Source organism: Pseudorasbora parva, chromosome 14, assembly GCF_024679245.1.
Source record: "Pseudorasbora parva isolate DD20220531a chromosome 14, ASM2467924v1, whole genome shotgun sequence".
In the NCBI taxonomy this organism is placed as follows: domain Eukaryota; kingdom Metazoa; phylum Chordata; class Actinopteri; order Cypriniformes; family Gobionidae; genus Pseudorasbora; species Pseudorasbora parva.
Genome location: NC_090185.1, coordinates 24,141,820 through 24,158,188, shown reverse-complemented (window position 1 = coordinate 24,158,188; position 16,369 = coordinate 24,141,820). Strand labels below are relative to the sequence as shown.

Here is a 16,369-nt window from a genome sequence, read left to right as displayed (position 1 = left end):
AAATAGGGCCAAATTCCCTCGATTGGCCCTTACCAATCATGGTCTCCTAATAATCCCCATCCACTGAATTGGCTCTATCGCCCTCTCTCCTCTCCACCTATCGCTGGTGTGTGGTGAGCGCACTGGCGCCATTGTACTGTGGCTGCTGTCGCATCATTCAAGTGGATGCTGCACACTGGTGGTGGTTGAGGAGAGACCCCTGACATGATTGTGAAGCGTTTTGGGTGTACAGTACTACATATGAAAGCGCTATATAAATGCCTTATTCATTCATTCATTCATTCATTCATTCATTCATTCAAACTACCACCCCATCGGCCATGGGACTACGCCATCGACCTCCTGCCTGGGGCTACTCTACCAAAGGGCCGCATCTATCCTCTGTCCATCCCGGAACAGAAGGCCATGGAGGAGTATGTGCACGAAGCGCTACAGCAAGGGTTCAAAGTTTAGTTATCCCCTTCCTCTGGTCCCATCCACCCTAGAACAGCTCCGTGGGGCCACCATCTTCTCCAAGCTCGATCTCAGAAGTGCCTACAACCTCATTTGCATTCGCAAGGGAGACGAGTGGAAGACAGCCTTCATCACTCCCTCAGGTCACTATGAATATCGGGTGATGCCGTATGGGCTGTCCATCTCACCCTCCGTCTTTCAAAATTACATGAATGAGGTATTTCGTGAATTCTTAAACAAGATTGTCATCGTCTATATCGACGATATCCTCATCTATTATAGTGACCTGAGGGAGCATGAAGAGCATGTCTGTCAAGTCCTGCAAAAGCTTCGAGACCATCACCTTTATCTCAAGTTTGAGAAGTGCGAGTTCCACGTCTCCACTGTTCAGTTTCTTGGGTACATCATAGACAACCATGGAGTCAAGATGGACCAGAGGAAGGTGGACACCCTCACCCATTGGCCACAGCCCAACACCGTCAAAGAGCTGCAGTGCTTCCTGGGATTCGCCAACTTCTACCACCGCTTCATAAAGAATTACAGCCTGCTCAGCTCCTCACTCACCTTTCTTTTCCAAAACCGGCCCAAGTCTCTGTCCTGGACTGCCCTGCCGTAAGCAGAGTCCCCGGTACATCGGAACGTTCACGGTAGACAGGCAGCTGAACAAAGTCACCTACCGCCTTCACCTTCCTCCCACCTACAGAATATCACCTTCATTTCATGTTTCACTGCTCAAGCCCTTCACTGAACCTGTCCCTTCTTCACCCACAGATCCTGGTGATGGTGCCGTGCCTCCTCCTCCTACCATCGACAAGGACCCATCAGTCTACCGGATGAGAGCCATCCTCGACTCGCGGCGACGGGGTTCCTGGATGAAATACCTGGTGGATTGGGAGGACTACGTTCCTGAGGAGCGGAGCTGGATCTCCAGGACTGATCTGCTGGACCCTAACCTTCTCACTCAGTTTCACCAAGACCACCAAGACCGACCCACTCCTCGGGGCCGTAGTAGACCTCGGTGCCACCCGTCCCATCCGTCAGGAGCTGCCCGTGGAGGAGGGGGTACTGTCACGCCCTCACAGCCATCAGTCACTGCCACGCCCACTCGTTCACCATCACCGAAATTCTGAACACCTGGGCACCATCACCAATCACCACTACATAAGCACTCCTCACCTTCACACTCACCGTCTGGTCTTGCACCGATCCCACCATTGACTACCTGTCCTTCCTAGAAGACCTCACCTCTAACCATCGTCATCGTATTCATCATCTTCACCATCATCGTCTTCACCTCCATCGTCCTTTGCCTGAGTGTCACCATCCATCTAAGTATCACCTGTGTCCGTTACCTCTGAATAAATACTTTGCACTTGCACTAATCCATCTGTGTCCTCGTCTGTGTCTGACATATGTTACTACCTTGAAAGCGATAACAATGTTTATTTTGGTATTTGAAATTAATGGTGCTCTGCTCTGGGTTCCGTTCTTCATAAAGTAGTAGCGGGCCGGTGCGAGCGGCCAAGTATATAAAGCCTTAAAGGTCGAGCTAGGCGGGTGTGGAGCAGGCACCTCAGCTCCACCCACATCCCGCCTCTTTGCCTATTTTCAGTAACATTCATAAGAACACAATATCATCATGTTGGAAGCAAAACAATTTTAGGGGGGTCTTCCCATATAAATATTTTACTGGAGTGGATGACAAATATGTTAAGTGCAAATAGCCCGCCTTGTTTAATAAACCTCTGGTTGGACAAGCCAAAATAATTTTTTATTAAACCTACAAAAAACTATGATTAACATGAATTATTTTTCTCACATGGTTAGGACATTAATTATAAGGATGTTTCAGTATTTGCATTGATTCTTTATTTTTGTTAAGTCTGTTGTTAAGTTCTTTTAGTGGATTTTTGTCCACATTTTGTTTAGATATTATGTGATTATTTGGGAATGTCGTTGACATTGTTATTTGACCAAAAGGACTCATGCCATAGCCTACCCTAGGTTTTTGTGAAACCCCGCCACTGATTATAATGCTTGGAAGAGCCAGGCCATTTTTAATATAGCTCCGAATATATTCGTCTGAAAGAAGAATGTCATATACTACATCTAGGATGGCTTGAGGGTGAGTAAATAATGGGGTATTTTTTGTGTGTGTGAACTATCCTTTTAAAAATTGTGTGTTATTCATATATCACACCTACAAACACAATCCAAAATCAAAAACAAAATGGATTTCAGATAGCGAGGAATGTTAGTCATCTTAAATATTTAAAACGGCATTATATCTCAAACAAGCCTTTAACTAATATACTGGACATTCAAATAATGTATGAAAAATAAAACGCCTCAGATTCCAATCTTGAAACACAAGCGTTAATTCTTACTTTTAAACCCCTCAAAGTCATACACGAAGGCCTGAGGCAATGTTAGCGTCTTTTCCATATCAGTCCCTGTGCCAAGTAAACACGGGAAGAGTGTGCGTTCCCCTTTAAGAGGCCCCCACCTCTCCTGGCCCGGCGGGAGGCAGAGCACATTCCTGGAACAGCGCGCGAGAGAGAGAAAAAAATCACCAGCGACCTGTTTCAAGTCCCCCCAATAGAAACTGTGCCTGATTTGTGGCCAATGTTGGAGATGTAAAAAAAAAAAAAAAGGGAGAGAAGAGGAGGAGGAGGTGGGGGAGAGGGAAAACACTAAAGGGGGTAGCTATGGAGATAGAACGTTTTCCTGGCTGCTTTCTTTGACAGGTGTTGAGTGGGGTAAAAGTCTTAAAACAGAATCCAGCATGTACGCCAAAGGTAAAGGAGCTGTCGTCCCTTCTGATAGTCAAGCGAGAGAAAAGTAAGTGAATTGCGCGCGCTTTAAAGAGTCTCGCTTTGCTTATTGCGGACTCGGAACTTTCTAAAACTGTGCGTACTATTGTTTGAAGGTGTATTTAGTGTGAATTCGCGCTCTGGAGTGATCGTCCCTGGATCTTTCTAACTTTACAGCCGGTTGTAGCACTTTAATGCTTTCAGTTGTCCATGCATTTCGGTTTTATTTAAGTTTGGGTGCGCACGTGAACACTTGAACTGTCCAAAGCATCCAATCTGAGTGATGTTGCACGCTTGCATCTCTCATTTTGAGTGCATCTTTTGCATCAACATTAGCCTTGCATCTGTTGTTTATGAGTTAAATTGGTGGATAAATATACCCGAATCTTTTTCTCCTGTGTGTCGGGCATGTATTAAAGTTTTGGAGATGTTTAGTAGCCTACGGGATCGTGTTTGGTTGAACTCAATGGTATCTTATCATGTTTGTATTTGCGTTTTAAAGCCAATTTATTTGAGCAATTCTAACATTTAGTTGTTCTACGCGTGTTTATGATTATTTTTCATCTTTCATGTTTTGTTGAAGAGTGAAGTGTTTTTGAAAACTTGAAGCAACACGAGTTTTGGTGACTTTTCCACACTGCATATTGTAATATTTTATGGCACTACATCACCACCATGTGATCTTTCAACTGTTGTGTACAATCTGTTGCCATAGAAACAACCTTACAAACCTTAAAAGCTATAAAGTGACCTATAATATTCATAAATCTGTCATATGGGGGGTCATAGGCTACTGTGTCAGACTTGGAGACTGCTATAGGACCTTTAGTAGGCTATGTGAGGAGTCTGAGATGATTTTCAGCTGTTGTGGACATATAACTCACTTAGAAGGGAAAATATTAGGTTAAACCGCTTATACTGTGAATATTGTGTAGGCTAAGAGAGCAGCATCCTTTGTCAAGGCGAGAAAAGTTGCTAACAAGATCGTTTTTGAGTGAAAATTCTGGAAGAAAGTGTAACTGGTGAGGTTTTTCAAACCTGTTTGGAGTTATTTCATCATTCAGATGTTGTTTACCACTTTGAAGATATGTGATGTTGTTTTTGTGTGAAAAGCTTCCTAAAAGTTTGTGCTGTACCTCAGAGTCCTTATCTTTCCAAGAAACTTTCACTTATCCTGACATTTTCATTTAGTCTCTTATAATAATGTGAAGTTGTGTGGGTCCATCAGGATTTGTGAAAGGATGTAGACGTCCCCTTAAGTGTTGGTGCCACGGGCACCGCATTAACACTGCAGGTTACCATTTCTCATGTTGTATTCAAAGATGCGGTGTAGTGACCACACAGGCTTTGTTTCATGAAATTTGTCGGCACTAGTCAAGCAAAGGTGCTGTAATCCTCAAGGAACTGATTTCATACTCAGCGTAGGTTTTTAGAATGGACTAATGAAGTTTAAACATCATTCATTGGCATCCTTGCCAAGTTTGCATAGAGAAACCACATGAAAAAGTGAGCTATAAGGACTCAGCGAATCAGCAATGTCAAGTTTATTGCGTCATTCTTGACTTTAATTACTTTCAAAGCTCCGGTTCATCAAAGTTTAGTGTCCACAGGTTCGGAAGATTTGATCAGATTCCACAAATTGGCTGGAATGCTACATGAAATTGCGCATTGTGTTCTTTGGAGGGGAAATTAATGAAAACAGATCCTGGTCTGGGTCTCCATCTCCTATTTTCCCCCCAACATCTTGAGCACTTCTCTGGGTTCCCTTAGTTTATTGGTGTGTCTAAGAGGCAGCGAGTAGGTCTGAATGCATGGTTTTGATTTCATCCAGATGGTTCAGCCTCCTCCATAGAGGTGTTTTCAGCTACATATAAAGGGAATCAGGCATGCACACAGAAACAGGACGTTGTTCTTATGAAGAGCGTCTGATTTGCTCTGTTTTGGATAAACGTTGCTCTCAGACATAGATGAGAATCAATTAATTTCCCATCTTGGATAGCTGGATGTATGGCTTTTCAAGTTTACTTTGAAGAGATGTTCTCTGTAATTATTTCAGGGCATATTTAATGATCGCTCTCAGTTGTAACGCGGAAATATCTGTTTTGTGCGTGCGTGTTTGGAAATCTTTTTTAAAAGAGCGCTCGGCCCGCTTTCATCAGAATAATTGAGATGGATTGCCTTATGAAAGTTTATCAACATTTTTTATTTAGCACTGTTGCATTCATGAATTTTTCTACCAATCTTTGGTTATTATGAATGAGAGATCAGCTGAGTTGTCACAAAGTACAAGGATGTGGAACCAGGCCACACCAACAATATAATGACAGCACTTTTCAGGATGTCAATAGAACAATCTGGCCACTTGATTGGTTTGCAAACCATTTGTTCTAAAATTGAGTTTTCAGTTTATAAGTTGCATCTAAGGTGGCATGTTGTATTATAAGTGCACTAAGAATGTCCCTTATTCCACCATCAAGTGCTTAGTTTTTTATTTCTGATAAATACCTAGTTAAATGTAGGGATGCACAATATATGGGTAACCATATCGGTATTGGTCAATGTATGTTCAATTTTAATGTTATTATTATTGGCCTAGTAAGAATCCCCCCCCCCCCCCCCCAACATATTAAAGCTGATAAACAATAGATTATTTCCTTCAGCTGTTCAGATGGTTTGAACTGTGTGAAATATGATTGGAATCACTTAAAAAAAAAAAGAACAGTTAAGTGCAACATGTGCAGCACAAGTCTGTCATATAAGCTACATAAAATTATAATAAAAACATAATTACATGCTTGGGACAAGGTGAGACTTTTGTTTTTGTAATCAAGCTCTCAAAAAATATACAAAGATTTAGATGTATCGCCCAATGTTTCGGTTATCAGCTTTCAAATATAAAAAATGATCGGTTATTGTATCATCCAAAATTTTCATATCTGTGCAACCCTGGTTAAATGTTTACCTGTGACAGAATCAAAACAATATTATTTATTGGTATCTGCAGATTGTATATTTAGTTGTACATGTTCATTTAACATCACATTACATTTAAATTACCGTTTTCTGTCGTCTAACTTTCACTTAAAGTTAATCTTTAAAAGCACAAATGTACCAATGCTAATGCTAACCCTTAACAAATCAAATTTTTAATCTAATTTTCAAACTGTACATTATAATATTGTGATTCCTAAAGTCACTTGTAGGGTTTAAAATCATTGAGACACCCAAAAAAACTGTGACACGAAATGCTTGCCAAGAACCTTTTTTTCCATGACTAAATACCTTGATGTAATCGCCACAGGCCAAAGCCACTTTTCCGGAAAGTTCGATTTGGCAAGCTATTCCAAACTCCCCCAAAAAATATTATTATTTTCGGCCTTATTTTGTTTGAAATTACATTACATCAGTTTGTTCTTCAGTTTTACTTTGTGGTATATCGGGGGTTTAAAATGAGTCGATGATGAGACGAGGTGACACCAAGGTCCTTAATCGATTACTGTATTAACCTGCAATATCGTTTACAACGAAACGACACTAAAATGTATTTAAAAAATAAACATTATCAAAATCTCTCTTTATTCTTGATTAAAAGACCACACACCATGCACTAAAAGATTCCATTCAAAAACATCCTGACTGTGAACATGGGAAATCTCGCAAAATCACTTGTGGTCAAACATGGCGGACGGCATGCAAGAAGAAATGGTGATGGTGTTTGGACTGCTTTTTAGAAAAATTTCACGGAAAAATGAAAAAGGTTTGGATGAAGTCGTGTTATGCTTCTATCTTCCATCAGCGCTTTTAGATTGGGTATCGTGTTGTTCCACGTGGCGCGTTTGTCCTCTGGGTTACCGCCACACAACAGAATTTCTGACCATAAATATTCAACATATTGGATATTTATGATTTAAAATTTGTGGGGGTCTTCCAAGCAGATTCAGTCACTCTTAACACACATTACCCTTGGATATTTATGATTTAAAATTGGTCGGGGTCTTCCAAGCAGATTCAGTCACTCTTAACACACATTACCACCGGAAAATCTGATAAGCTAATCTGTAGAACCATCAAGATGATCATGACTAGTGATTTTGCACTGCAGGAACCTTTTCATAGTTCCTAGAACTAATGGCGGAAGTACCGGCTTTTTGCAGCGTTCGCACCACAGGAACTGGGAACGATTTTAGTTCTAGTTTTAGTAACTCCTTTTGGGGAAACTAATTTAGTTCCTACTTCACAGTAGGGTCTAACCCAGCACAATGTGAACCACCAGTGACGTATGAGTACGCTGATTGACAGAACACATGAGAAACACCAGAACCGGCCGTTTAAAAAGAAAAAAATTGTAAACACACAGTTTAGCCTATATATTTACTTACTCAACAAACTAACTCTACGAACATGGAAAACCGTGATAGATGAACCTTTACACTGAGAAAATGAGAACGCAACTTTGAGGGGGACCAAGCAAAACATGATTATGTATTTCTGCTCAGCTAGCGACATGAATCAACCACATGGCAAACTCTAATACTTTTTCATATACTCTATTTTTTATGTTCTTCATAGAAAAGACTGGCGTTCTCATCGCCGTCAAAATGTCTGCCACGCTGTAAAAAATAAAAGTCACAACAAGCGCAGCTTACGAGCGTGGCCTGCGTCACTTCCAGGAAAACAGCCCTAGGAGAATATTTGGTTCTCGGGGATCCAGCCGGATGGCTATTTCCTATAACTAAGTTCCTAGAACTACCAAGTATAAAAAGCCTCTATTTTTGGAAGGGGAGGATCAGGCCTTAAATCTGCCCGGTTATCTTTGTAGTGTGTGGGTGCCTTAAAAGGATACATTTTCCTTTTGTTTTACTTAATCTTTGCAATCTGGCAACCATGCGCATGTGCTCTCTCTACGCTGTGAAAGAAGCACAGATGATTTGTGAAAACCAACAAACAGGTAAAACTGGAGTCGGTCTCGAGCCACTTGTGGTTTTTGCTGTGACTATATCTGCGATTAAACCACCTCAGTGATGACTTGTAATAAATCCAAACATGGATCTCGACTTGCTTTTGTGAGTTGCGCAACTTCTGTGCGACAATACAAAGTTTTTTATGCTGTTGTTTTAATAAAAAAAATAAAAAGCCATTTGGAATTATTGGAATTACTATTAGGTTTTACTATTAGGTTTTACTATTAGGTTTTAATTTTTGTTAAAATGTATTAATTTATATGATAAATGGCCTATTGTAAATCAGGAAACTAGATGAGGTAAAAGAAACCATGCATATGATATCTGCTTATAGGTGAAAGTACAATAATTCTGATTAAAATGGGAAAAAATAAATTTCTCAAACAACAACAATCGTTGCGATTTTATAATTTTGAGCAAAATAATCACATTTTTCGTTATGCAGCATGGCGAAAATGCATGCAATATTTTTGCAGTTTTAGTCAATGAAAACCTTAAAGAGATTTATGACAACCTAAAGACATGACAAGGCTGACTAAATATGATAACTAAAATATACAATTTAAATCAGGACTAAGACTAAATAATAAAAAAAAATGCTGACAAAATGAACGCTAGTTTTAGTGTTTATCTTTCATTTATTTGTATTCATCATTCATCAACCAATAAATAATTATCGCCTTATATCATCCAGAACTTTAAAATGGATACATCCTTATTCCTTACAAAATTCCTTAAGAAATTGTGCAAATTCAAGCAAATGCCAGCATGGAGTTGTTTGACATGCACTGAATTTTTTTTGGTATTGAAACAATTTCCACTCAGAAATGTAACATTAATTTTGAAATACTGAAATTGTATTTTCTAGTAAAACATAGTTAAATAAACTGATTATTGGACTTTAAAAAAAAATGATATCCCTTAACTTCACTTATAAACTTGAGCCAACTTTCTAGTTCTCCTCACATGCTCTTCGTCTTCACACGAGACCCTGCAGCTGAATTATTGAAATGGAGACAGCTAAGTTCATTTGTTAACTGTCTGCGCTTAAGCTAGCTAAACTTGGCTCTGCCTCTTTTATGTATAAACGGAGTCTTGACTGGGAGCCTCGGGCGAGATGTCAAAATGTGTTCTCAGGTTAAGTCAGGAGAGCTCATCATGATGAGACCGGACACACAGTGAGCCGGCATGCCTGAATGGCAGAGCAAAAGCAGAACCTCGTCAGATATTCCTGTCCATCACCGCCGTATCGGCATCCATGCAGACGTCCGTACTCCGCTGTCAAGGTCTAAATTATCCCTGCTGCGTGGCTCAGAAGCAGGCGTGTGAAAACGATAGCTCTCGACCGGTCTTACAGAGTCATTAATCTAAATATTAAGTCAATAGGTCCGCCTTCCTATTGCACCCCGAGCAGTTGTGTTGCATGAGGATTAGTCGAACGCACACTGAGCGTCTCAGCCTGTTGATCCTCCTGCGGTCTCGCTATTAGTCGAAATACCGATATGTTCCTCTGACAGTATGACAAAAAGCGCTTCCTAAAGCCCATGAAGTCCTTCTCAGTAATGCCTCAGGCCAAGAGCAGGAACCCATCTTCAGCCTGCAGAAGATCCTCAGATCATCTAGAGCTTATGGTGAAAATTTCATCCGGCCACTTGTGGGAATCTCCATTTGATCCATCTCAATGCCATTCAGTCGAGCAGACTCATACTGTTGAGTACATGATTCAGTCTGGAGGTCCGTTTTTTTTAACAAACTATTGACCATAGAGCTCTGGAAGCAAAACTACATCTTTAAGCCAGTGGAATGCCTAAATGATTAGTTGACTAGTTTTTACCGGGAGTCCGGGAATTATTTCTACATTAACTCTTTCACAGCCAGCGTTTAAAAAAAAGTTGCCAGCCACCGCTAGGGTTTTTTGACCATTTTCACCAAAATTTAATAGCCCCTGGAATATATATATTTTTTAATGAATATCTGAGCATGAATATATAAAAAGAAAGAGCTGACCCTCTTCTTTTAAATGTGTCATGAACTAGCTTTTTTTATACTGTTGTATACTATTTTATACTATATCAACTAATGATGTTCATGTGGTTTTTACATTCAAAAACACCATAACCAATAAGTAATAGGCTATTTCCTACACTGGTTTTGAGTCTGTCTTCTGAACGCTGGGTTTCGATGGGCGTGACGCACTGGAGACTTGGAAGTAAACGCCCACAGCTAGGATTGGATAAGATTTGGATATTTAATGAGCTTCAGCTCCCCTGTCATTTCACGGGGGAGGGAGGGATTGTTTTGAAAGTGCCAACCGGAATTCTCTCTATCACAGGGCTCATAAACGTCTTTATCAAACAAAATCAATGATTTACTTCTCATCCACCCGCCATTGATTGAACTATTATTTTATAAATAATAGTTCAATCTGTAATATAAAAATGTTTTTATATTACATGGCCTGCACGATCGGTCAATATAAGCGCGACACGCACCCTTCAAATGTCAAGTCAAGAGAGAGTGAATAGCACAGATTAGGGCTGGGCGATATGGCCAAAATTTCATATCCCGATATAGCTCATTTGATATCCCGATAACGATATACATAACGATATAGCAATTTTTCTGTTAATTCAGTTTATGAATAGTCTATACAAAATTGCAATGTGGAAATGCTGTTTGAAATGATATACAAAACAAATAAAGGTAGTATGGACTACATTTTAATTTTATTTAGAACCTTTTTTCAAGCAAGACTGTTGGTAAAGTTAACACCTGCCTAGGGATGTTAACCGATGACCATTTGACCGATGGTTGACCGTATCAACGTTAACCGATCAAAGTTGTCGGTTAAACAAAAAAAAAAGTGATTTCCAAATTAGGCTATTATACAGTGGACTAAACGCTACTACAATTAGCTGTCTCATTCCAAAATCTTTTTGTGTGAAGTGAACATATCCCTCGCACTCAATTTTTCATAACTCGCCTGTTTGTAGTTAATAAACCAATAAAAACATTTGGCGCGAGGTCACAGCGTTTGGGTTTGCGCGCTCACAAGGTTTGCAAAAAGTAAACAGGCTAAAACACTCGAGGTTAAAGTCAGGGCAGACGACCGTATGAAGCGTTATTCCGAATAAGATGGGCTTACATTCGGAAATATATTACATCTACATTTCAGTGGTAACACATAAGGTGTTGATCATCGTCTTTCTTTATTATTGTTAGCACTACCTCAAACTAAAGCGGCGTCTCTTCGGAGCTGTCATTTTCTTAAATTAGCCACGGCAAAGTTTCAAATGAGCTTCTTGCACTAGACAAATGCCTTTATTTTCAACGCGATCACCTTGACCAAACCATTTCGAACTAAGGAGCCATTTGTCCTCCGATTACAAACAAGCTCCTCGGTGGCGCGTTTGCGGGACTCGTGTTTCGCGCTTTGGGGGATTTAAAAAAAGTGAAGTGAGTGGAAGGGAGGCGGCAGCGCTAGGACTGTGTGTGTGTGTGTGTGTGTGTGTGAGAGAGAGAGAGAGAGAGACAGACAGACTCGCGGCTGTTATTTCAAATAGCGCAACATATTTTAAACTAATCGGTTAACCGGTTTCAACCGGCTAATGAGGCTCGGTGGTCGGTCAAGAAAATGTTTCGTTTTCGCCATGCCATTAAAATATTTCAATATATGGTGTGCCACGCGTAAAAGCCCGTTGCAGTGTCTGTGTCTGAAGTTTGTTTTGAGCGCTTATGCCACCACATCTGGCATAATTACTCTGAGAATTACCCTGGTCTGAACCGCGTCTACTACCGTCTTCCTCCATGTTTGTTTATGTATTGCAGCGTGCATGGGCATGCCGTGGCGTGAGGTGCATCTTGACGTAAAATTCTGCCGTAAATGCCTTATCGTGGCGTAAGCGATAGAGCCTTATATAAAACAATAGACATTTTCTATCGTCCAGACGATATATTTCGTCATATTGCCCAGCCCTAGCGCAGATCAAGATAGGAATATTACGAGATTCATTGGCCTGCCGACAGGCTTATGTTTTGGTAGCAGGTCTGAAAAAAACAGCCCCAGGACGTTGTGCTTTGTGAGTCCTGGCCCATTCATGTCTGAGTCCAGTGTGCTAAAGGTATGTTCTGTTAGACATGTACACATCAGCTAAACGATCTATATCAATGCAATACTATTACATATAAAACTTGTTTTACTCACATAAGTGTATTGCACCATTCCTGTCGGTTCCAATAGCTCAATAGCTAGGAATAGCTCAATATCTTGCTATCTTCCTAGGCATGTTTATTGTTGTTGGCTAGCGCAAGCCAATCACCTCCATGAGTCGGTGGGCGGGGCTACTGATTTAGACATGCTGTAGAGGTGTTTCGTCGCGTGATTATGTAAGGATGAAGCACACGATCATTTGGTGGGCCTGGTGTCTATAAAAGCTTTTCTTTGACTAACAAGGATGTTTTCAGCTCTGAAACTTACAGGATATTCTTATATTACCATGACCTTTTATATATCAAAAGCTCAAGGGAAAGTTGATTTCTCAATTCATCACCCCTTTAAACAAACAAATAAAAGTTTTATTCTAGCCTCATGCATTCATTTTTTATCAACACTTGAATATGGGTAAGTTTCATAAAAAAAGCAACATTTTAACAAGAAGCTGAGAAAATCACGTTTTTGTGAAAGACTGTATCCAGATCAGATTCAGAGTGATGCAAGTCCATCAACACTCCTAATGCTTACACAGTACTGTCGCTTGTCCTGTGTCCACATTTCATTCACTAACATTAGGCAGTTTTGATTTATATGCTGTTTAATGATGATGATTACGTACAATCGCTCATTTTACTGCGTCTTACTTGCGTGCATTTTGATCAGGAGATTCAGTACTCATTCAGAAGATGCGTAAAAGTGTCCCCTAGCGTCTAACAGTGAAAACATGGAAACAAAGAAAAAAGTTTGAAAAAAAACATTGAAAAAAAGTTTTTATTCACAAATAACAGAAAATTCCTAGCCTAGAAATCTAGACGCACCCTAGCGTCAGCAAATCTAATCTGCAGCGAGTATTTTCTAGCAACTGTCAATACACGTCTGAGCTGGAAAAAACAAACTCTGGTTGGGCCAATCACATCGTGTATAGAGTCGGTGGTTTGTATGTGTGTGTGTGTGTGTGTGTGTGTGGGGAGGAGGGGCTTAACATAATGACAGCAGAGTTGCCCTTGCGTGCTACTAGTAAACACAGAGGCTGGTGAACGGCGGTCTTTCAAATCAGCTTTGACCGCCTTGGAGTTAAGCTTTTCTCTGAGAAAAGAACAAAGAATGGCACTTAAGTTATTCTTAAAGGGATAGGGACACTGTGAAGCTGCTTTGACACAATCGCGATTGTAAAAGCGCTATATAAAAAAAGTTGATTGATAGTTCACTTTAAAATGAAAATTCTGTCATCCTTTAATGTATGAATTTCTTTCTTCAGCTGAACACAAGGGAAGATATTTTGAAGAATGTCAGTTAACTGGAGCCATTGACTTCCATAGTATTTTTTTCCCTACTATGGAAGTCAGTTGTTCCAGTTAACTGTTTGGTAACTGACATTCTTCAAAATATCTTCCCTTGTGTTCAGCTGAAGAAAGAAATTCATACAGTGTTCAGAGTTTTGGCGACGGGATACGGTGAAAGTTTAATCTATTAACTAGCTCCGCTTCATGTTGCTCTGGTTGGTTGTAGCGATATCCAATTGCGTGCAGAGGAAGTTTGAAAGACAGCCGTTTAAATATTAAATATCATGATAAATGTAAAATCTTTATTTCTTTAAAATTTCAAGGCATATTTTTGCTCCTGAGTGAAAGATGCAGAAAACAGACAGTTAACTGTGCTTTTAAACTATCTTTTATTGTCAAAACATGACAAACACTTCCCAAACACGTGAAGAATGTATTAAAACTGAGGTAGATTTAATTATTAAAATATTAATTGTGGTAAGCATTTTTTTTTACTATACACTGGATATCAATAATATCATTACTTAATCGTGTAAGTAGTAAACCACTAAAAACGCAAACGGGCAAAAAAAAAAGTGTTTTAAGTTAAGAAACATTTTGAGTCCCCCCTCTCTTGCCTCACATTGGAGGCCATGCGGAGTCATTAATACATCACCAAAGACAAATAATTATGATAACGATGTACAAGTCTGATGTTTTAGTGATTATAGTTTGGTAGTGTTAGCTTGTTGTAAGTCACCCACCGCAACTAACAAGGTGATAAGCCTGTGCTGCTGTGCGTGAATGTAGTTAATGTAGATTTATCGCTGTGTTGGGCTCAATGTTATATGGAAGAACTTCGAAGAAGCACGATAATTTAATAATCAAATCCCTTGTGGTGAACGTGAACCTATGATAAGCAGCCCACGCATGTCGCTCTGTTTTATGTCGGATGGGATTGCCAAAATATCTCCAAACCACTGAAGTTGAGCGAACTAACTTGTCAAGGATATTTGTGTCCTCCGAGCTGGTGGTGAGCTCTGAGTTTTCTTCACTATCGCTCATTTTTATCGCTCCACTTAACTCCGATCCTCCAATCCTGTCAGACACTGACTGTAAACAGCAACGCGTGCAGAACCCAGAAGCCCGGTCTGCAATGCGCATGCGCAGCATTACGCATGGCGTGTAAGCATTATATCGACAATTTATCAAACTATTATATCGTGAAAATTATCGTTATCGTCTTTTAATCGCCCAGTCCTAATAGTAACCTTAAAAAAAAAAAAACGACATAACAGAAACTTTTTTAAACCAGAATAACAAAACATTACATTCTAAATCAACTACTTTAACTAAACTATTAAACTACGTTAATCTTGCCAAAAATAATAATAATTATAAAACACTTAATTTTGGCATTTACTGTCCCTTTTGAGTGTCATGGCAAAGAATGCTGGGAGATAGAAATCCCATCCTAGTTTCGGGTAAATTTAAGTTAGTTGAAAAGAAACCAGTTTATAAAACTCAAAAAAATGAAACAATTCAGATTACTTAAAATGTGTCAGTTTTGAGGACTCAAAAAAATAAAAAGTCTAAATGCTCTAAATTAAATGTTTAATTTGAGTTGGCTCTACTCACACCAATTCATTATTTTGAGCGATAGGGTTTACAGTGTAGTTGACAAATTTAAACCAGAGTTTTCTAAGGCATTAATCTGGATACGTTTGAAAATGACATTTTCGTTTCAAAACTAAATTGTCCACACTAGTTTTTTTTTCTCATCCACACCATAATGCCAGAAAAAAAGCTAAAGTCATCTTACGGCACTACGTAAATTGTAATGAGTTCACTGAAATGAGACTGACCTGTTTTAATAAAGATCTCAAGCTGTTCTTCTGGCATGACTTACTGTTGTGTCCACTCAGTCACTGTTCCATTTCCGGTTGAAAAAGCAATTGCCCTCATGTTTTGCACAGGACAGCAATTACAGATACGTTTTTCTGTCATCTTTGCAGGAATGTAATTGAACAAAATAACATATATCTTTAGCAATACTGTGAAAGTCAATAGCTCATAGCTGGCACATACTGGTAAAACCATTTCTTATCGGTTCAATATGTATCACATGGCTAAATATGTGTCATCATTTTCAAAAACCTCACTTTTCACAGTCCACACTACGATGCAAAAATGGCATTTTCAGATATGGGATGTTGTCTTCAAAAAGCTGTTTTCATGGGACAAAAATGGCATCTCAGTGTGGATGGAAGTCCAAAAAATGTTGCAGCCTAATATGTTTGTCTAAATGGTAGTTCACTGTTAGAAATCTCTAAACTAATAAAGATGTAAGAAAATCTAGATGATCAAATCAAGTTGTGGAAATCCATCTTGTTGGGAATGATGGGACGAATGAAAGGGTTGGTCTTTTATGCTCTTCTAAGGTCAGTGTGTCAGACAGTTGAAGGACTTTGGCGTTCGTAAACTCATCACATTGCTGGAAGAACCTGCGCAGATGTGCTGTGCTTTTGAGAAAATGAAGCGTGACATGAGTTCCGTGAAATACTTAAGATGATGAATTTCCATTTTTCAAAATGTTAAAATGACTGTAATTGAATTAGAAGCAAAACTCTGAAATCTTCTCCTCGCATTGCACAAAAGTACAACTTT

General features: G+C 39.5%; 1 protein-coding gene across 1 annotated transcript in view; it reads left to right on the top strand.

Moving 5' to 3' along the window:
* Positions 1–3,133: 3,133 nt before the first annotated feature.
* Positions 3,134–16,369, top strand: part of ssbp4 (single stranded DNA binding protein 4) — a 78,087-nt gene continuing 64,851 nt past the window's right edge. Inside the window, exon 1 of the mRNA XM_067415976.1 lies at positions 3,134–3,294. Coding sequence (XP_067272077.1) covers positions 3,239–3,294 — 56 coding nt within the window. The 5' untranslated portion in view covers positions 3,134–3,238. The remainder of the gene's footprint in view (positions 3,295–16,369) is intronic.